Source organism: Gorilla gorilla, chromosome 21 (assembly GCF_029281585.2).
Source record: "Gorilla gorilla gorilla isolate KB3781 chromosome 21, NHGRI_mGorGor1-v2.1_pri, whole genome shotgun sequence".
In the NCBI taxonomy this organism is placed as follows: Eukaryota; Metazoa; Chordata; class Mammalia; order Primates; family Hominidae; genus Gorilla; species Gorilla gorilla.
Window position 1 is genome coordinate 66,224,236 of NC_073245.2, and position 21,465 is coordinate 66,245,700.

Sequence of the window (21,465 nt, forward strand, 5' to 3'; positions counted from 1 at the left end):
GTCTCGATCTCCTGACCTCGTAATTCACCCGCCTCGGCCTCCCAAAGTGCTGGGATTACAGGCGTGAGCCACCGTGCCTGGCCTCTATTTTTATTTTTATGAGCAGTAAATTTCTAGAAAGAAAAAGATCTCTAGCTGGGTGCAGTGGCTCATGCCTATAATCCCAGCACTTTGGGAGTCCGAGGTGGGTGGATCACCTGAGATCAGGAGTTTGAGACCAGCCTGGCCAATATGGTGAAACCCTGTCTCTTCTAAAAACACAAAATTAGCCAGGTGTGTTGGCATACGCTTGTAATCCCAGCTACTCAGGAGGCTGAGACAGGAGACTCACTTGAGTTCGGGAGGCAGAGGTTGCAGCGAGCAGAGATTGTGCCATTGCACTCCAGCCTGGGTGACAAAGCGAGACTGTCTCAAAAAGAAAAAAAAAGAAAAAGGAGGGAAATGCAAAGGATAGAAAGCAGAAAATCAATGATTTGGTGAATGGTGAAACTGAATACAAAGCATAGGTTTTGCAGTTGAGTTTTCTCTTCCATTAAATCAATTATTTAAACAAATCGATATTTTGCTAACAATATCCAAAATTTGTTTGAAACCTTTATTTATTTGGCTCAACATCCCCAACCGCTCAAAAAACCCTTAGTGACGGGCCAGATGTTATCTCTATTTTCAAGCTGTTAGGGCAGGTTTTTTCTTTCCTGCATAAATCCGAAGACTTTGAATCAGTTTGGAAGCTATGAACATGTTACTAAAAAGTATTTCCTAAAAATGATTGCTAGAGCCAACTTCCAGAAATCTACCCAATGGGGACATTAACACATGTGCATAGAAGTAAGTGTATAAGGATCTTCACACAGGCTTGCGAAGCAGTTGAAATAACGTGGGTGAGACACTTGGTGTGTGCTCACTGAATATGAGGATAGAGTTAAAAATAAATGTCTGTTTTATTCTCCACTGGGAAAGAGACTGCCCCTGTTTATGCTCACGGTTGTATCCCTTGTGCCTGGAATATAGTGAACACTCAATAATTATTTGTTGAAAAAGTGAATGAATGAAATGCAAAAAGTTGAAAACATACCACATGTCCATCCATTGAGCAATGGTTAATCTGAGTATGATAAATCCAGACAATATGATTCAAATAAGTTGTTCTAAAGAATGAGGCGGTTCTCTATCACGGGTTGCAAACTCAAATACTCACAGGGAAAGGGCCGGTAACATAAATGAGTGAGCTAGACTGGGTGTGACAATAGGGAGTGGTAGGGATTTTAGTAAGCTGGAAAACTCTTCATTTGTTTATTTGAATTAATCATAATATAAATATAGTGTTGTAATGAAAGCAAAACAGAAAAAAAGACAATAATTAGAATACCTGGAATTTTAAAGTAAATTCCAACAATCAGTATTTAAATTTTGCAAAGATAATGTTCATGTTCCCAGGCCTTTTCGTGGGCAACTGGTAATAAGAACAATGGACATCATGGAATCCAATTCTAAGAATCCATTGGGGATTGCTGGGGAAAAGTGTGTCCTCACCTACCTTCATCCCTATCCTATAGCGAATTGATTCCAAAGGACGCTTTTCTTTTCAATTTGTTTCCCTCAGAATTTAGACTTACCCATTTTCTACTGCCAAAAAATTTTCCCAAACAGCATCTAACAGATAGCTCTGGGGGATAAATTTAAGTAATATGAGACCTCATTAGAATTTAAGAATTTGTTTTAGATGGATGCTGTGAGTGGCTTAGAGGTTTTTTTTTTTTTTATGCTTTCTTTGGAGTTTCTTGTACTTTTCCCTGTTTTAAATGAAGGAGCTTCGTGTTGGTTATTTGGAAGAGACCATCATTCTATTTACTGTTTTTTTTTCTGTACCTCTCAATTCCATCCAGAAATGGAAAAGCTGATCACTCTCAATATTATGATGAGCTATTTGGGGATCCCATTTGTAAGTTAGATGAGTTGCCGGAAACAGGCCAAATGTTCTTTTCTTTCCTGGCATCATGTAAAAATTGGTTTTAAAAAAAATCTCAAGTCTTAATCTCCATTTTCACTGCCAAATTGCAGATCAAATGGCCAATGAGATAGATGGGGTTTTGGCCATATGGGCCGCCCACAACTGATTCTACACTTTTTACTCCATGAGAATATAACAGGAAAAGAAAATGATTCCTGTCAACAATTTCGAACATAATTATTTCTAATACGCCTCAGTTCCCATTGGCAAGGGTTTTGTTTTGTTTTGTTTTGTGGGCTAGATAGAATTCCTTAACAGGTTGAGCCTGTGAAATTAGAGAGTTGCTTTCTCAAAGGATTAAACTCCAAATACTCCTGAAAATAAAGTCACACTATAATGAAATTCTTGTTTTTCATTAAAAGAGAATTAAACTAATGACCTTTTACATGCATTTTTGTTTTTTGTTCTCCAACTGATTTAGGTTTTGTTGCATTATATTATTTAAGCTCCTGGCTGTTTAGTCATTTAATGTGCATTGCTTTTTATAAACGGTAAATATATCTATCACATTCTTTCTATTCTACACAAATTAAAAGCATGGCTAATTCATCAACTAAGTTATATATTTCACTATTGGAATATTATGTTGTCATTTCCTTATTTAATTTATCTATAAGCTAGTTTTGTCCAAATTTGTGTCACTCACATGTCACCTTCAGAATTTTTGCCATATCTTTATATAACTTGGACTATTTGATACATAATCCTTAAAATGCCTGATATTCTTTATGTAAACAAATGTAATTCAAAGAAAACCTCATATCATTACCATAATAAGAAAAGCAGTATCATTGACCACCAAGAGAAGGAAACTTTAAAAATAAATAATAGTAAGCAATAATAGTAACTTCCAGTTAGATGCTGTTGTATGCCAAAATTTGGATGGAACCACAATTAAAAGGCTGAAAAAAAAATAGATGTTGGCGTGGAGGTGGTGAAAACGGAACACTTTTACACTGTAGGTGGGAATGTGAACTAGTACAACCACTATAGAAAACAGTGTGGAGATTCCTTAAAAAACTAAAAGTAGATCCACTATTCGATCCAGCAATCCCACTACTGGGTATCTACCCAAAGGAAAATAAGTCATTATCTGAAAAAGACACCTGCACACGCAGGTTTATAGCAGCACAATTCACAATTGCAAAGATATGGAACCAACCTAAGTGCCCATCAACCAATGAGTGGATAAAGAAAATGTGGCTTATGTACACCATGGAATACTACTCAGCCAGAAAAAGGAATGAAATAATGTCTTTTGCAGCAACTTGGATAGAGCTGGAGGCCATTATTCTAAGTGAAGTAACTCAGGAATGGAAAACCAAATACCGTATGTTCTCACTCATAATTGGGGGCTAAGCTACGAGGATGCAAAAGCATAAAAAATGATATAATGGACTTTGGGGACTCAGGGGAGAAGGTTGGGAGAAGGGTGAGGGATGAAAGACTGCATATTGGCTACAGTGCACACTGCTCAGGTGACAGGTGCACCAAAGTCTCAGAAATCACACTAAAGAACTAATCCATGTAATCCCAAATCACTCGTATGCTCACAACTATTGAAATAAAAAAAATTTGGACCCAAGGGCACCTCTTTTTTTGTTAAAAAGTGTTAGCAGGCATTAAAGAAGGGTTAAAGAATATTAGCAATAAACTGAGACTTTCTGTATGATTGAATCAGAAGGAAAAAAGGGAATTTTCTCACTATGCAATCCATATTCCATTCACATTCCATACATACCAGCTACAATTACGTCTCCTACTACCTGTGGCATGAGCCCATTGTTCCCAGAAGCCGCTCTAGGTATCTTAGGTTTCCTATACTGGAAGTAAGGGGCTTACCATTTGTCTGAGAAACGCCATCAGAGAGGTTCTTGGTTTGCTTTCTTCTCTTTTGAGTTTCGCTTCTGTGGGTTCAGGTGCAGCATCTCCTTCGTTGAGGTCCACTGTTTGTAAGGCTGATTCTACTTCCTTGGACTTTATAATCTCTACTGGTGATTCACACACCACCTGGATTATTTTGCCAGGTAATAAGAAAATGAAAAACAAAACATTCCCCCAAAACATGTTTTACAGAGTGGGGTCCTTGTTGCCCCCCTGTCCACATAGTAGCTACAGTTTTGAATCTATGACCATTTCTACACAGGCACATCTTGGAGAAGTAATGCTTATGTTGTACAACGCACCAATTTCCAAGCTCAACTGCCACATTGACATGGAAGTGGCAAAATCCCTTCCCCAAGGGGAAGAACAGATAAGAGGTCCTTTTTGGGGACTGTCATTCGGAGCATGCTTAATACCCAGTCTAATCTAGTAAGCCCACCTCTTTAATCTGCCACGTAGGTGAATTACATTTGGCCTGTGTAGAAACCAGGAATAATCATTTTCTTAAGAGTCCAACGTTAGAGACGGTAACCATGACAGCTTCCAGTTCTCTTTCCAGTTCCCCTGAAACTGTAAAGAAACTGTCCTCTTTGTAGAAAGGAGAGTGTAAAAACCACTGAATTTAATCCACTTCCTCATTAAGTGATATCTAATTTTCCCCCAGAACAGTCATTTGCCATTTCACTTAATTGAAGTTTATGCTTTCAGAAGAAAAATGAACTTGGCAAGAAACTGATGGCTAAGTTGTTCGCGGCCCTGGCCATGGTACCTAGTGAGCTTGATTTCCTCCGCCTCTGAGTGTCTGTGGCGGCTTGGATGGAAGGGCCCATCTACCACACTCTGCTCTCAACTTGTGTTCTTTTGCAGTGCCTCACTCCATTTGTACAGGGCCCCAGTCACATCTGGGACAGTTTCTGCATTTGTGTTGCTCCCTGCAACAGGACAGAGCGAATTGGCCAGGAGAGGTTTTTTAATTTCCTTTGTTTCCTCAGGCAGGGGCTGGCAAAATACTACCAAATCCAGCTCAGTAACTGTTTCTGTGTGGCTCCTGGGCTAAGGATGGTCTTTACCTTTTAATTTTATTTATTTATTTAAGAAATGAGGTCGTGCTACGTTGCCTATGCTGGCTTTCAACTCCTGGGCTCAAGTGATCCTCCTACCTTGGCCTGCCACGTAGCTGAGACTATCAGCACACGCGACCATGCCTGATGGATTTTATGCATTTAAAGCGTTGGAAGAAATATTTTAAAATATAAAATGTATGGGATGGAGACCACAAACGGCCTATGAAGCCTGAAATATTTACTATCTGGCCCTTTAAACCACATGGCTTTCATCTGCTGCCTCCCTGGAAAGTACCATAGAGTCAAAGGCATCTTCCCACTTGTCTTTGCTGGGCCAGACCCCTAGCTTCTCGGAGCCTTGTTCTTGGTGTCAGGGGGTAGGGGAAGGGGACTTAGTTATTTCCAAAAATATGGTCTGCTGAGGAACTATTTTCTTTCCCATCATACAGAACATACCATTGGTTTGCAAAATGACCCGAATTTTCCAAATCGAGAAGAACCCTTAGTCTCTGTATTGCCATTTGATTCAGGGAGTTGCCCATCAATAAATCAGCATGCAGAACACCCCAACATTTGGCAACTAAATCACATTTCTTAAGCTAAATTAAATTTCTTAAGCTACTGACAGAATTTCTAGTATTTTCTTTTTTGTAAACAAAAATGGAAGTTGGGGGGTTACAAACTCAAAAGTCCTCAGGAGGCAAGGTAGAGAATATCAGCATGGATTGACCAGACATAAGACCAAAAGTAGTGACAGGGATGATGACAAAGTCAAGTCAAGCTGTCCCATCTAAAGATGTTAAATGATTAAAAATGCTGGATTGGCCAAACAAAACCTATTGGTGAGGAAGGGTCTGCTGCTGGGCTGTTGGCTTTGGACCCCAATCTATCTTTAGGAAACGAGGTGGAGACTGGAGCCATATCAGAGACTGAGAATGGCACCAGAGCATGGACATGGATTTCCACATTTTGAACTGATTTAATTCAATCGCATTTCTGAAAAATAAGTGTGAGCCACAAGAGCCCTTCAGGTGAGGCTGAAATGTAGGCAAGCTAACTAGTGGTCATAGAGGACAAGCTCCAGAACAACTTGCTGGGCTCTAAATCACATCTATATCACTAATCTAAGCTCAGTGCCCAACATCTCTGTGCTTTTCGTGTTCTCTGTTCTCGGTGGGAATTGCATACACATCAGAAAGTTGTCTGCATATTAAATCAGGCAATACACGTCAAGTTCTTAGCACCATGTGCTCAATTAATGCTAGTGGTTGTTATTTGTGTTAATGTTAGAGCTATTTAGTCCATGAGCATGAATTATCTGGATTAGGCACCATGCACATATCCAATATTTAGAGATGATTATATTAATAGCTACTTCTTACTATGCCTGGTGTTGTACCGGGTGTTTAATATTTTTTTATAAATAGCATCAAGATAGTTCGACAGCTTAGGAAATATAACATTATCCCTATTCTATAGATAAAGAGTGAATAATTGAATGATTTGGCCGGAGTCTTACCACAGATAAATAGGCATTACAATGAGGATGGCATTTTCTGTGGCAACTCAATGTATCTAATAGTGGCTTAACCAATGAAAACATGGAACAAGAAGTTCTGGGGTTGGTTCAGTGGCTCCACAATATCTCTAAGAACTTTGGCTCTTTCTGTTCTTGGCTCCACTATTCTTGGCATGCTAGATTTTCATCATTTTATTTGTTACCTCATGGTTATAAAATAGCTGCCACAATTCCAGATATCACATCCTCAATCCAATGTTCTGAGAAGGAAGGTCACAGCCAAAGACTTGCACCAAATAAACATCTGTATTTTGATCCCCTACCTCAGGGTACCTAAATTTCATGGGTCAGAGCTAGGCCACTTACCCCCAGGCTACTTACTAGTGAAGAAAATGAGATTACTAACTTAGACTAATCATGATCAAATACTTTGGGGGTATAAAGTTGGCAACTTTGCCTAAAACTAAGGGTAGAAGAGTGGAGAAATAGAAAATAACTCTTAAGTAGATAAGGAATAGAGTTTGCGTTCAGAAGTATTCTGTCTTTGAGGCAGTGAGTTCTTTCTCCGTGTGCAAAGACCTGGAGGAAAAATTACTCATAAATAAAATGATCAGATTGTATGGCAATAACTCTGTAAATAAATTCTATTTGGATGCCAGTGGTTCCCTTGCTGAGCCTTTCCAGATGTTGAGAGGTATCAACCCATAAATCCTAGGCCACAAGTCCATTCTCCAGAACACAACTATTGCAGTAGGTAAAAAAATATAGTACTTCTGGAGACTTCCACTACCTTTGAAGTCAGGCCAAGAAGTTGGCTTTTAGTAGCCAAGGAAAATCCACTGACATCCAGTGTGGAAATCCAGAACAATCTTGGCTAAATAAGGATCTGATTTGCATATACAGACGTAAGAATTCAATTTTTATTTGGATAATTTTCCAAATTTCTCCTAGGCCAGGGCTTTGGAAAAAGTTGTTTCCTATTTAGAACATATGACCGCATCTGCACATTTTAATTTTGGATATCATGAATGGACATAATTAAAGTCAGATGTGCACTACATTTTAGAATTAAATCCCCCCTGCTTGATTTCTGTAGAGGATATGGCAGACATTGCATGAAAATGGCAGGTACATCTAGCATTGACAATATACATTTCAGTGAAGAGTTTCCCTTTTTGCCTCAAATTTTATATTACACTTATTCTTGAAATTTGGTTATACAGTTTTTACTAGAGCTGTGGCTTTTGGAAATTGATTTATGGCAAATAGATTTCGTCCATTTAAACTTCATGCACAACGTCATATTAACATTAAAGGTTTTTATTTTAGAATATTTTAAAGATTATTTTGATAGGACTTTTAATGTGATTGATTACAAAGACCTCCCACAGATTTTTTTTTTCTACTCAGTAACTATTCTCTCTCATCTGCTTACACACTCTAATTTTGCTTTGGGAGAGCAATTTTTCCCATCTTCAAGACTATGTAATTTGGATTAAGCCAATTAAAAAGGTCTAAACCAATCAACATGGTCAAGCTCCTTAACTGTATTGGTTTAGAAATGACAGCATGCGGCAAATTGTACTATTTCTCCAATTATTTACCCTATCTTCCTGTAAATGAATTACACACCTGTGCCCACTGATGTGTGACTTGCTTTAGTGAATGGAACATGGGTAGAAATGACATATACCATGCCTGAGCAGAAGCTTTAGGATCCGTTGCATGATTCACCCATGCCACTATTTTCTCTCTGCAACAAGAACTGCATGTCCTTATTGAAGGGACTGCTGCTTCCCTACTGACCTCAGCAGGAAGAGGCCACGTGGGTTAGCCAAAGCCAACTGATAGCTGGCTTGTAGCATGAGTGAGAAAAGAAAAAATAAAACAAACTTCTTTGCTATTGAGAAGCACTGTAATTTGGGACTTGGTTGTCACTGCAACATAACCTGGCAAAAGCTGACGAATACAGCATGTGAATGCATTTCAGTCAGTGAAACAGAACAAACTCCAGGACATGTAGGGTTGCTACTTGACAAATGGCTCATTTACTTTGGACTGAGTGATGTGATGTTGGAAAGCTGAACATGTAGCCAGGCCAAGAAGGCTGAACCCAAGGAGAGCCCTGAATTACATTTTATTTGAAAGCAATTTAACTTTCTAGTAATGAGAGCCAGTAAAGGCCACTTTCTTTCTAATCCAGGTTGAATTGGGTTTTCTTTCACTTGCAACTGAGAGATTACTTATTAAGAGAGATAAACAACAGAAGTACCTGTTTCCATGGTCTTACAGGTTATTGGAAGGAAAGAAATTTTTTTCATTAGAACATTAACTCAATTAACCAATGGACAAAATATATTTTTTATTACAACTGAAAGATTCTATCATTTCAAGAGTTAAAAAAAGATTTATTTCTGATAGGACCAGAAGCACATTCTAGGAAAAGCACTAAACTTCCACAGGCTTCAAAATCCTTATTTTTCTTTCTGTGAGAAACTTTGAGAAATGTTGACATCACTCTGTTTTTTTGTTTTTGTTTTTTAAATACAAGTGGGCCTTGCATCCGTTGATAGATTAGTTCTGGAAAGTTGTAGGTAGAGAAATTTTAAAGAATAAACTCAACCACATTTTAGCCAGAAGTCGTTATTTAAAGCACTCTTGTAATATGGTTAATCACATCTAATTGTCCTGTTGTGAAAGTGTAGAGCACTACACATTGTTTTGACTAATGCCTTCTCTCTTATTTAAGAGAGGAGGAAATTAAAGCTAACTCTGTTTTACATATTCCTTCAATCCACATGGACACTGAGTCAGCTGTGAGCTGTATCATTTCACTAGGAAAGAAAATCACTGATTACTGGGACATGCTCACTCACTATGTTGTCTCTTATTTGCTAATTTGCTAACAATTACTGCAGAAGGTGGCAAACTTTTCCTGCAAAGTCCCTGCCAATCAGTGTTTCTGTTGAAACTACTCAACTCTGTTGCCTAGCAACAAAGCAGCCATAGATGATATGTAAAGGAATTAGCATGGCTGTGTTCTAATAAAACTTTATTTCTGGACACTGAATTTGAATTTTGAATTCACATCATAAAATATTCTTTTTAAATTTTTTTTCAACCATTCAAGAATGTAAAAATAATTTTTAGCTTGTGGGCTGCATTCGGCCCATGAGCTACAGTTTGCTGATCCCTAAAATTATTGAGTTCCTCCTACATTTCAGGCACTGAAGTAAGCACGTTATAGACATGATCTCTAATTTTCACAAGAACCCAAAAGTGTAGGTGATATTATTATCGCCATTTAACAGATGAGTAAACTGAGGCTCAAGAGGTGTGGCCTGAAGATGATAGGATCAACGTCACAACCATCAGCCTCATTCCCTCCAAGTGATAGGCTGACAGAAGATGAAATACTGATGCTGGGAGTGGTGGCTCACGCCTGTAATCCCAGCACTTTGGGAGGCCAAGGTGGGCGGATCACTTGAGGTCAGGAGTTTGAGACCAGCCTGGCCAAGATGGTGAAACCCTGTGTCTACTAAAAATACAAAAATTAGCCAGGTATGGTGGTGCCTGCCTGTAATCCCAGCTACTTGGGAGGCTGAGGCAGGAGAATCACTTGAACCTCGGGGGGTGGAGGTTGCAGTGAGCCGAGATTGCGCCACTGCACTCCAGCCTGGGTGAAAAGAGCAAAACTCTGTCTCAAGAAAACAAACAAACACACAAACAGAAAAAAAGAAGATGAAATATTGAGCCTTAAAAATCAAAATGTTGCTTGCAGTGTTAAGTCATTTAAGGCAATTTTTATAATGCTTCTTTATTTTATTTAACAAATATTTTGCCTTATTTTATGTCCCTATCATCAGTTTTTGTGTTATCGTTTGGTGTCAATAATTTAACTTTTAATTCCTGTTTATATTTCTATTTAAAATTTCACAGTAGAAAATAAAATATCTCCTGTTTGCCTGTTAGAGATCAACTCTGCATTTTAGCATCTGAGCTGCAGGAAACACAGGGTTCCTTAAACAAGCAACTACACACAAACATCCAAAAAGTTTTTCTTTAGAAAACTCAGAACCTCAAAGCTAACAGATGCTACAGATTTTACGGGCAGCTTTTAAACTTAAAGTTCATGGAAAGAAGTCTTGTGGAGTCCTCCTTGTAGGTTGCGGGAATAGAAACTTTGACTTTCTATAAAATAGTAATTCATGAGAACTTTCTGGAATGATGAGAGACCTGAGCTTTGCTGGGCTAAGATTGGCTCAAGAAAGAAAAGAAGGAAGAAAGGAAGGAGGAAGGAGGAAGGAAGGAAGGGCAGTAAAACCAACAAACAGATTTTGAGAGGTGAAGCCAGCTGGACTTCCTGGGTCGAGTGGAGACTTGGAGAACTTTTCTGTCTAGCTAGAGAATTGTAAATGTACCAATCAGCACTCTGTAAAAACGCACCAATCAGTGCTCTGTGTCTAGCTAAAGGATTGTAAATGCACCAGTCAGCACTTTGTGTCTAGCTAAAGGATTGTAAATGCACCAATCAGCACTCTGTAAAAACACACCAATCAGTGCTCTGTGTCTAGCTAAAGGATTGTAAATGCACCAATCAGCACTCTGTAAAATGGACCAATCAGCACTCTTTAAAATGGACCAATCAGCACTCTGTAAAATGGACCAATTAGCAGGACGTGGGCGGGGTCAAATAAGGGAGTAAAAGCTGGCCACCCCAGCCAGCAGCCACAACCCGCTTGGGTCCCCTTCCACGCTGTGGAAGCTTTGTTCTTTCCCTCTTCACAATAAATCTTGCTGCTGCTCACTCTTTGGGTCTGTGCCACCTTTAAGAGCTGTAACACTCACTGCGAAGGTCTGTGGCTTCTTTCTTGAAGTCAGCGAGACCAAGAACCCACCGGAAATAACCAACTCTGGACACAATTTCAAGATTTTTCTTCCAACAAGAATCATAACACAGCCATTCTAATTTTTATTCCACATCACAGACAACATTTCAGAAACGTGTTTGGATGTTCAACATCTGTTCAGTTCCCATAACTAAATAAAAATAAAAACACACGCCCTATTTATGGCAAGTAAATAAGGGACACCCAGAACAAGTTTTGCTTTGGCAACATGATAATGTTCGGTTTCTATCTCAAGGAGCTGTAAATTCACTTATCCCTACTTATAAAAATTTCCCAAAGACTGCACTTCTTTCAAGGCAGAGAGCTGTTGTTTTGGGTCTGAAACTCACGAGGTCAATTTATTAATCTCCCTGGAAGCTACGTTTTTGTGATGTTTTATATAGCACCATCCCTTTCGGGGATGAATGAACTGTCTTGAAAATTTTGACAATTCCTCTAGAAGATTAAAAGCCAGGAAAACTGTGAGGCTCAACGTCTCTATCTCAGAGGTAGACCTGTCAAGTCAGCACTCTAACCTGAGACCGACATTCTCAGCGTCTGTTGCTGCAAGATGTTCTCATGCCTGATGCAACTCCCTGTCCTGGGTACCGCCCAGAGTTAGTAAGAAACTGGATCACCATGGAAATAAGAGTGAACGAGCAGTCAAGGTGGAATGAAGCAGAAGGCGGAGCATCATTATCCCTCAAGGAAGCGCAAAGCTGTTCTTACGTGTAGTAGACTCTTTCAGCCCCTACTGATAACAATTATAAAAATTTGTGCCCTGATTTTGCATTTATTTTGCACTGATTCAATGAGAGTTACAAAAATTCATCCAATGTTATCCTCCATGTGTCCCTAATCACATACGGGGTAAAAGAGTCTACAACAAACGAATCACACTGGCAGCATGCAAGAACACAGGACCCCAGAGCTGAAAATGCCCAATTGTCCAACATGGCGGAAGATGAGAATGGAATGATTCTGCCGTGGTGTGTGTAACTTACATTCTCCTCTGCACCTGTGGGGACTGAGTCCTCTTTAACTGACTAAAGGAAGATAAAGACAAAAGTGAGAGTTAAAAGGTTACAAAAAACAAAATTGTTACACAAAAGCAAAGGGTTAGTTGGGCTCACAGTCTTGTGGTGCGTTCGGGGACATTGAATTGCCTAGGTACACCTCTTTCTAAAAAGAAAGGAGACTTACAAAAATGAAAACGGTATATATATATATATATATATATATATATATAGTTATGTATTTTAAAATGCAACAGAGAAAATTAAAACACAGATGCAGCCAGGATACAAATGGAGCAAGCAGAAGCGTTGTCACAGAAAATGCTAACTGCTGTAGGTAAGCAATGTACTTGCCTTTATATTTTCTAGTAGTTGATGAAAAGAGAGAAATGCAATTAATCATTCAATACAGAGTCACTGTTAGGTAAAACAAAGAAGCTACTCAGGAAAATTCTGGTAATAAGTCCAGAGAAACTCATTCAATTGTCCTTTTGAGCAAGCAGGCTTTATAATACAATAGGCAGGGTCCAAGCCCTACCCTGACCATAGCACAGGGGCCAGCAGCAGGGGCCGCTGCTTTCGTCAGCCCTCAGCCTAGGCCAAGTTCATTAGGTCAAAGTTCAATTTGACTAAAACATGTCTGTGGAAGGCTAGAGAGCTGCAGTCCTACATATCCACATTCAAACACCGTTTTACTCCCAGGAGTAATTCTGGCATATACAGTCCTGCCCCAAGTGGGATAGGAGTTATCCCGATTCTGTCAAAGGTCAAAGCCACAATCATTCTATCAGTTAGCCAACTTTGGAGTTCATTTTTGCATCTTTCTTTTGGTGGTTCTTAAACTTCTGGACGGATGGTGGTGGATGTTACAGACCACTTTGAGACTCATTTGATAGATTTGGACTCTCCTCCCAGAGAAATGCACATAAACAATATACTTTGCAAATAATTTCAGGATTCATAGACCTTCTATGTCTCTCCTCTTGGATTACAAGTTAAGAACTCTGTCTATATCCATTTTGTTACTAAGTCCTATTTTGTTTTCCTTTAAGGCATCCAGGGGAGGGGAAGACAGGAAGTGATATTTACAAATGTATCTTCTGCACTAGGCATCTTGCGTTATATATCACCTCACTTAAAGCACCCCAAAATGGTAAGTATTGTGATCCTAACTTACAGAGTAAGAAATAGAGGTTCAGAGAGGTGAAGCCACTTGTTCCAGTTAAACAGCTAGAAAGTGGTGGAAATGGTTTTAATGCATTTATTTTACATCTAAAAGCCAAATTTTCCCCTGCTATGATGACTTCAAGGGTCAGAAACACATTTTTTCGGCAATTGTGTGAATTCCCTTCTTCACATACAGACTTATTCTCTCTAGATGAGATCTTCAGATTGCATAATTTATTTCTAGTTATCTTCTTCCCACAGTGAAGTTTCTCTGGGCACAAAAATGTTCCTAAAAGAGATTGCTGAATTTCTGAAAGCTTCTGATTATCAGGAAATTGTAATGTGTTCAGAAGAAATTAGCAGTAGTGTTACTGTATTAATCCATTTTACACTGCTATAAAGATATACCTGAGACTGGGTAATTTATAAAGGAAAGAGGCATAATGGACTCACAGTTCCACATGGCTGGGGAGAACTCAGGAAACTTACAATCATGGTGGAAGGGGAAACAGGCACATCTTACATGGTGGCAGGCAAGAGAGAGCGAAGGGAGAAGAGCCCCTTATAAAGCCATCAGATCTTGTGAAAACTCACTTGCTATCAAGAGAACAGCATGGGGGAAACTTCCCCCGTGATCCAATCACCTCCTATCAGGTCCCTCCTTTGACACCTGGGGATTATGGGGATTACAATTTGAGAGGAGATTTGGGTGGGGACACAGCCAAACCATATCAGATACTTTCTTGAAACTGCACCCCTTTTTCTCTGAGATTAGTCAGACACTGGTTAATACCATGAACACGTAATGAACCAAATGGTATCTTTAAAGCCAGACCTCCTCAAGGCCAGCCCACAAAAGTTTCAGGAATCATTATGCTGTTTATATTAGACTGAGAAAACCCTTCCATTATTTAAGAACAGCACTTCTAGGTTTTCATACCCTTTTCCTGTCCCAGTTTATTGCAACAAGACTAGTTTTTATCTTTGATTGCCTGTGTCTAGAAAGTTTCTGGCTGTTCATTGCTCACTATATTTCAGAAGCAACTGGGAACTTGGAGTAGATTCCATCACCAATGTAGATGATGGTGAGGAATAGAAGGGGCTGCTTCTGAACAGATTTTTTAAATCTTCATTATGGTTTCAGACCTCCACATCTTTCTGATGTTTTAAATCTGGCATTATAAATATTGTCTTTTTCAAAAGGAATTGCTATTTTATATTTTTAAAGTCAGACTACTTAGCAAAGCACTCATTTTGGGAAATAATCCAGTTGAGCATCTCTCAAACTTCAATGATTTTCATACCATGTTCTAATTCTTTTTTTAAATTTATTTATTTATTATTATTATACTTTAAGTTTTAGGGTACATGTGCACAATGTGCAGGTTAGTTACATATGTATACATGTGCCATGCTGGTGCGCTGCACCCACTAACTCGTCATCTAGCATTAGGTATATCTCCTAATGCTATCCCTCCCCCCTCCCCCCACCCCACAACAGTCCCCAGAGTGTGATGTTCCCCTTCCTGTGTCCATGTGTTCTCATTGTTCAATTCCCACCTATGAGTGAGAATATGCAGTGTTTGGTTTTTTTGTGGAATACTATGCAGCCATAAAAAATGATGAGTTCACATCCTTTGTAGGGACATGGATGAAATTGGAAATCATCATTCTCAGTCAACTATCGCAAGAACAAAAAACCATGTTCTAATTCTTGACCTGTCCATGTACCACCTCTATTCAATTGATATTTTTCTTTAAACTGACTCTCTTCTCTTTTTACTTAAATATATTTTTACTTAATATTTTTTCTTAAATATATTTTACTTTTTAAAATTAAATATATTTTAAAAGAAATGCCTTATCATTACAGCAAATGTCATATCAACATCTTTGCTGTAAATAGTAGTACGTATTAAAAAGTACAATAGATAAAAAACATGCAGTAAGTTCTAATTGTTTTTAAGTGTTTCTTTAAAAAAGAGATCAGCAGGTGTTTGTACAGTAATAAATGCCTGTGACTATCAAGAAGAGACTTCTTAATGTCACCAGGAGAATTGGAGTAGAATGAAAACAGTAGATAAATGCACTATGTAAAGGATTAAATGCTTCTCAGATTGTGTCCAAGAGTCATTCTAAATAATTTTGAACTATTCTTGTACATTTGCACACTGGCCTGCAAGTGTAGCCTTCTGTTAGTGGTTGTTGAAATATCCAGTTAAAATAAGAATTCAAAAATGGATAATAAGAGGGCAGGTTCTGATCCCCCTTTAGTGTTTGACACATGTAAAAGAAAATCTGCTCAGAACCCAAGTCTTAGAGTACCATACACTGTGGAATCAGGTACAAATTCAGTGTTTCAGCTATGTAATCTTGAGCAAATTAATCACACTTCTCTGCACCTCAGTTCACTTACCCAAAGGCTGACTGTTAGACTATCTACTGATCATAGCGTTGTTTTAAGGAAAAAATAAAATAAGGCCTGTGTAGGGAAAATCATGGCTGAAGCACAGCTGTGACTCACTGAAGCCTGGTGGCTGGAGTCAAACCCACATGGTTCCTCTTGGTACTTACATGAAGACCCTCATTTACATGGGAGTTGGAGATCCTGGAAGGTATGTTTATGGGGGAGGGGCAGGAACAACTCAAACCATGTCTGGAATTAGGGTACAGTGGTCTATAGGCTTTTCTACAAGCCAGAATGTATTGAAGTAGAGCAAAAATAAAGGTTTCAAGAAATAGACCCTAGCAAGAGAATTTACCAGGAGCAATAAGAACTCCAGAATCAGCAACCTCCAGGGCTTGTGGGAAATAGTGGTTCTGGGTAGGGTGCTGGTGGCTGGTAGAACAACTCATTCCAGCTCAGCTACTCTTGAACTGGCTGTCTACTGGGGAGAAAAAGGGCTGTATGGATGCCTACAGTGGGTCTTGCCAAATGGGGCCACTCTGGGGTCCAAGCAGCTGCAGCGGGATTCTCCTTCCAGAGCTAAGCACAACATGGAAGGAAAAGGTTTTCTGCCTGCTGCCTTGCAAGAGACAGGTGAACTCTTGTGGGCTTGGGAGTCCCAACAGCAGTGATGAGTGGGATAAATTGGCATGGATCATCTCCTTGGTGGCTGTGGTGGTGGCAGTGGTGTGGCTTGGGGGTGACCACCCAGTAGGGACATATGGCAGCCCAGGCTGATTCATGATCACCTATCTTGGATTCCTAGAACTATCTGGATGGGATTTGTGTGGGCATGGATTCATTTATGTTCAGCATTCTTTGAAAATTGCTGATATTTATTTTGTTTATGTAAAGCACTTAGCACAGTACCTGCACATGGTATATTTTCAATTAGCAGTAGCAATGTTTATAAATGCTGGGAAGAAGTGACATTGGCTAGATCTACTAGACCTATTTAGAATTTTTCTTGAGTAATTGTATGTTGCTTTTGAAATGTTCTTAAGTCTGCTTGGGCCAGATGTATGTTTGCTACTGAACCCCTTATAAACAGACATTTTTAACACTGCTAACTAATAGGTTATATTAGGTTCCAAAGTTGGAATGGTGTAGGGGACAACGTGGGTCTCAGTTAAAATCTTGATGACCCAAGTACCATAACATAGTGTTATGTTGACCTTTGAAAACCAAAAATTCTAGGTCATACTAACTTCAGCCCATTGTGCCATTATTTTGAGATTCGTATTGTTTATATTTTGGACTGCATTAGTGAACCCACCCAGCTTGTAAACTTGATAAATGTTCTTTTAACTTGGTCGTTGTCCAAGTTAACTGATAAAAATTTTGAATAAACAGGGCTGAGGCCAGATTCCAGAGGGCTTCCCGAAGACAGCTCCTTGCAATATGTTTTGTTCCTTAATAAATATTCTTTGTCGGCTTGCATTCCTCCAGCTTCTTAGCATGCATTAGATGCAATTGCACAGAGCTGAAAAAAATAGTAATGCTAATAAAGATAATAGTGATGACAACCCACATTATAGGGCCACTCTTAGGCTATTATTGTCAGGCAGTGGGTTAAGTGCTTTATGTTGTATTCCAAGCTAGTATTCAAAATGGAAACCAATCTTCTTTAATTTCTAGGTCTTTATTGGAACATCGAATAAACTTTTGCTTTTACTCAAACATCACATCTGCCTTTGGGGCTTGAGGTGTGTCTCTACTCTCCTTGAAAGCTGACTGATGTATTATAGCATCCTCTTTGAGTCAGTTCTTTGAGCCAAGCCTGGATCTCACATTTAACTTGTATTTGTATTGGGCATGGTTTCCATGCTCATACATAAAGACAAATGAAGGCAACTTCTCCCTTCTTTCTGTATGTTCTCTATATAACAGGAAGCCTGGAGCTAGGGAACCAGGAATATCATTTTTCAATTCATTATTTTCTACTGCCAATGAGTATGTTGTGGTGGATGATCCACAGTTGAGGTCCAGCCTCATTAACAGTGACAATAAAAAATCTAGTTTAAAATCTACGGGATCCTGTTTGGACATTTATATTGCTAAGAATGGGGAGCTAAACAGCAGACAACTTATCCATAGAAACTAGAATAACAGAGTTTCCTCTCCTTTAAAGAGCAAATTCAATTCTTAAGGTTTCTTTAAAAGACTTTCATATGGTAACACTTAAGCCAGCATTTGCCCTGTTCCTAGTGAGTCTTCTAAAAGCGTCATTTTGATCATGTGACAGCTCTTCTGAGCTCATTAGCTTCACAGTAGCCCTAAGACATTTTCTATTAAGTCCAGATTGGTCAGCCCATCTTTCAAGTGCTTCCATAATTGTCCAGACATATGCCCAGACTTTCTTAACCAGAATCCCCATGGGAAGGTGTTAAAATCTGTATTTGAAACAAATCACCCAAATGATTCAGATACATTTTTTGAGTTCTTAAGTCTATTTTAACGTACACTGATTGCTCCCTTTTCTAAACAACCGTAGCATTTGTTACCTGTACTCCACAGAGTAATACTAAATTGCAAATTTCATTGTTTCAGAATCGGGTTATAATTCACTGAATATCAGTCATTTGGCGTTCTTTTTTTTTTTTTTTTTTTTACTCGATCCTCCCAATAAACACAAAAGATAGATGTCATTGGCCAATTTTATAACTGAAGAAACTGAGGCTCAAGAGTTTAAGTGCTCCACTAAAATTTAAACAGTCAGTAACTGTCAGAACTGAGATTTGATAATGTCTCTGTGGCTTCAGAGTGCACATTATTTTCCCACTCCACTCTTTGTCTCCCCCAAAGGAAAGCAGAAAAGGGATATTTTGAAGATATTCCAAATATATCAATTATTAATTACAAATACATGTGTGTGCATGTGTGTGTGTGTGTGTATCATGTTCCTCCAAATGGATTTCAAATCTTTTGATGCTAGCAAATGAATTTTATACTTGTTTTGTACTTAGGTGGTGTTAACACCAGAAGCCACACGTGGGTGTTTAGTCATGACCACTGATTGCTCATACTTGAAGAAATGATGACATCATTCACTGAGCACATACTATATATTAGGTGCTTTATATGTACAATTATTGGTTTCTTATAACAACACTGTGAGAAAAACACAGTCCTTATTTTACAGATTAGAAAGGAGGGTCTTTGAGTGGTCAACCAATTTGTCCAGGGATACACAGCTCAACCTTTCTGATTCTGTTGTGTAAGCCTTGCCATACACAAGAATTATCAAGACTGTGTATCCCAATCCTCTTATTCAACAAATGAGGAAAAGAAACTCAAATAGTGTAAATAACTTATGTAAGGTCACAGAGCAAGTGAGAATCCAATTTACTCAGAACAATAAATGGCATATTTACTCCAGTTAACTGCATTTTAAACACGTTTTTGGAAAGTACAACCTAATTTGAAATTGGTTTTCTTAAAGGTATTTTTAAATTTTATAATAATAACTACTCTAGCAATAAAGACTATAAATCAAAACAACTTATACTTTCATATCCATAACCTGTTCTGGGAAAAATTCATTTCTGCTGTCTGAACTACAGGCTTATAAACTTTAAAATCAATATGTTTGAAAGCTTTTCAGCTAAAAATGAGAGAAGAAAGAGAGGTTAGGTTAGTTATCAGTGAAAATATAAGAAAATGTAAGAATTTCCTAGAATTTCCCTTTGCATTTTTCAAAACTCTTCAAAAATTTACAAGGGTGATTTTATAATCATAGTCTTTGTAATTTAAAGAAAAGAAAACAAAGTCCTCATTTTGCTTTCTACTAGAATATAAGCTTTCTTACAAGAATATAAGCTAGGAAAGGGCAGACATTTGTTTACTGCTACTTTTTCAATGCCTAGTATTTAGCACAAACTATATAGCACAAAACAACTTAGCACAAATAAAGTACTTAGCACAAATAAAGTAATTAAAATATTGTTGAATAAGTAAAACTTTGATGAAGAGCCTTTTCTTCTGATTGGGTGCAAGAAGGAGAGACACAGGGGATTTGGTTTTTGATTTCTTTTAACTTCATATTTTTAATGATATACTAAATAAAGCTAAATAGTGGCTCAAAAGACAGTGAGACTGAAATAAATGAAATTCTATCATTAGGGAGATGAATGTCAAGTTGTCCTGACATTGTTTTTCAAAGGAATAGCTTGAACTTCAAAGAAGAACCATTGTATCTCTTGTAGATTCCAAACATTAAATAAGCACTTGAGGCAATAGTTTAGCAGCTTTCTCAAGCTGGACAGTATAGAAAGATAAAGACGTCGGCATGGTTAGTTCTTCAACCCTCCTGAGCACGGAGGAAATAGATGAGAGGTAACACTGTTCAGCGGGCACTTTTGTACTAGGTCCAGTGTTGGAGGTTTTACCATCATTATTTCACTTAATCCTTACTTCATTTGTATTCATTTGTATGACATAGGTACTATTATCATTTGCATCTTACAAGTGAGGAAACGAAAGCTCATAGACACAAACTGAGACTCAAAGTCAGATCTGTCTGATTTCAAACTTTTCGCTTTTACATCAGTGTTTCTCAAACTTCAGCCACTGGCACACCACCTATGTGGTTTTTGCCATATTGTATCATCTGTAGCAGCCATGGAAGTGTGCTGCTCAGATTCCTGCAAGAAAGACAGCCCCACCTGTCATGCCTTCAGCTTCTGCTCCTCTCGCTGGGGGCTCCTACCAATGACTGGGCACGACAGGAGTACTGGGCCATTCATTCCGGTCCAGTGTGGGCCTCTGGAACAGGCAATCTGTACTCTACGATTCTCCATTGGCTTGGTCAGGACTTTCTTAGCACCACCTTCAGTTTGAGGCTTTTTCCACCCACTTCTCCTTCCTTCTCTCTCTTTCTTCCTAGATGGTCAGAACTCTCTGTAGTCTGAAGGCTCTCTGTACCTAGCTCTGCCACTCCTACTTCTCCTTCACAGATGTCTTCCTCCAATAAACCTCTTGCACGTCAATTCTGTCTTGGTGTCTGCTTCTTGGAGGACCCAAATTTACCATTATTTATCTACTATCAGAGCCATTATTTATGTAACACTGTCCTTTTTATTAGATTTTTTTTTTAAACAAAATATGCTTATTTAACCTTGAGCAAAACATACGTTAATCTCAAATTTAATGTGCTAACTCTATTTTTCCTAAGACACCTTGAATATGCATATGAATACATGGTAATTATTTAACTAAAATTATTCAGATATGGGCCACTTAAGTCTTCTCTGTTGTCTCCAATATACACATATACCTCACTTGGAAATTGTTTCTTCTATTATATTGCTGGTAAAAGATATTTTAAGATAAGTAATGGTGGGTGATGAAGAAAAAGGATTACAACAGAATGTGTCAGCTGACATCATCCAAAGTTTTTTTTTTTTTTTTTTTTTTTTTCATCCAAAGTTTTTATGAAATAGTGAAGACTGTGTTCTGGGAAGAACCTGG

At 38.4% G+C, this 21,465-nt stretch overlaps 1 protein-coding gene across 13 annotated transcripts in view; it reads right to left on the reverse strand.

Annotated features, from left to right (window-relative positions):
* BCAS1 (brain enriched myelin associated protein 1) overlaps positions 1 to 21,465 on the reverse strand; it is a 116,332-nt gene that overhangs the window by 19,521 nt on the left and 75,346 nt on the right. For 4 of the 13 annotated variants that reach the window (XM_031004874.3, XM_019017398.4, XM_019017397.4 and 1 more), the window contains 2 exons: positions 12,372 to 12,413; positions 3,854 to 4,021 (listed from right to left, as the gene is read on the reverse strand). The exons of 4 other annotated variants lie outside the window; for them this stretch is intronic. In XM_031004874.3, coding sequence (XP_030860734.2) covers positions 3,854 to 4,021; positions 12,372 to 12,413 — 210 coding nt within the window. The remainder of the gene's footprint in view (positions 1 to 3,853; positions 4,022 to 12,371; positions 12,414 to 21,465) is intronic. 5 more of the 13 variants (XM_055372787.2, XM_031004873.3, XM_019017396.4 and 2 more) reach the window with 2 other exon arrangements.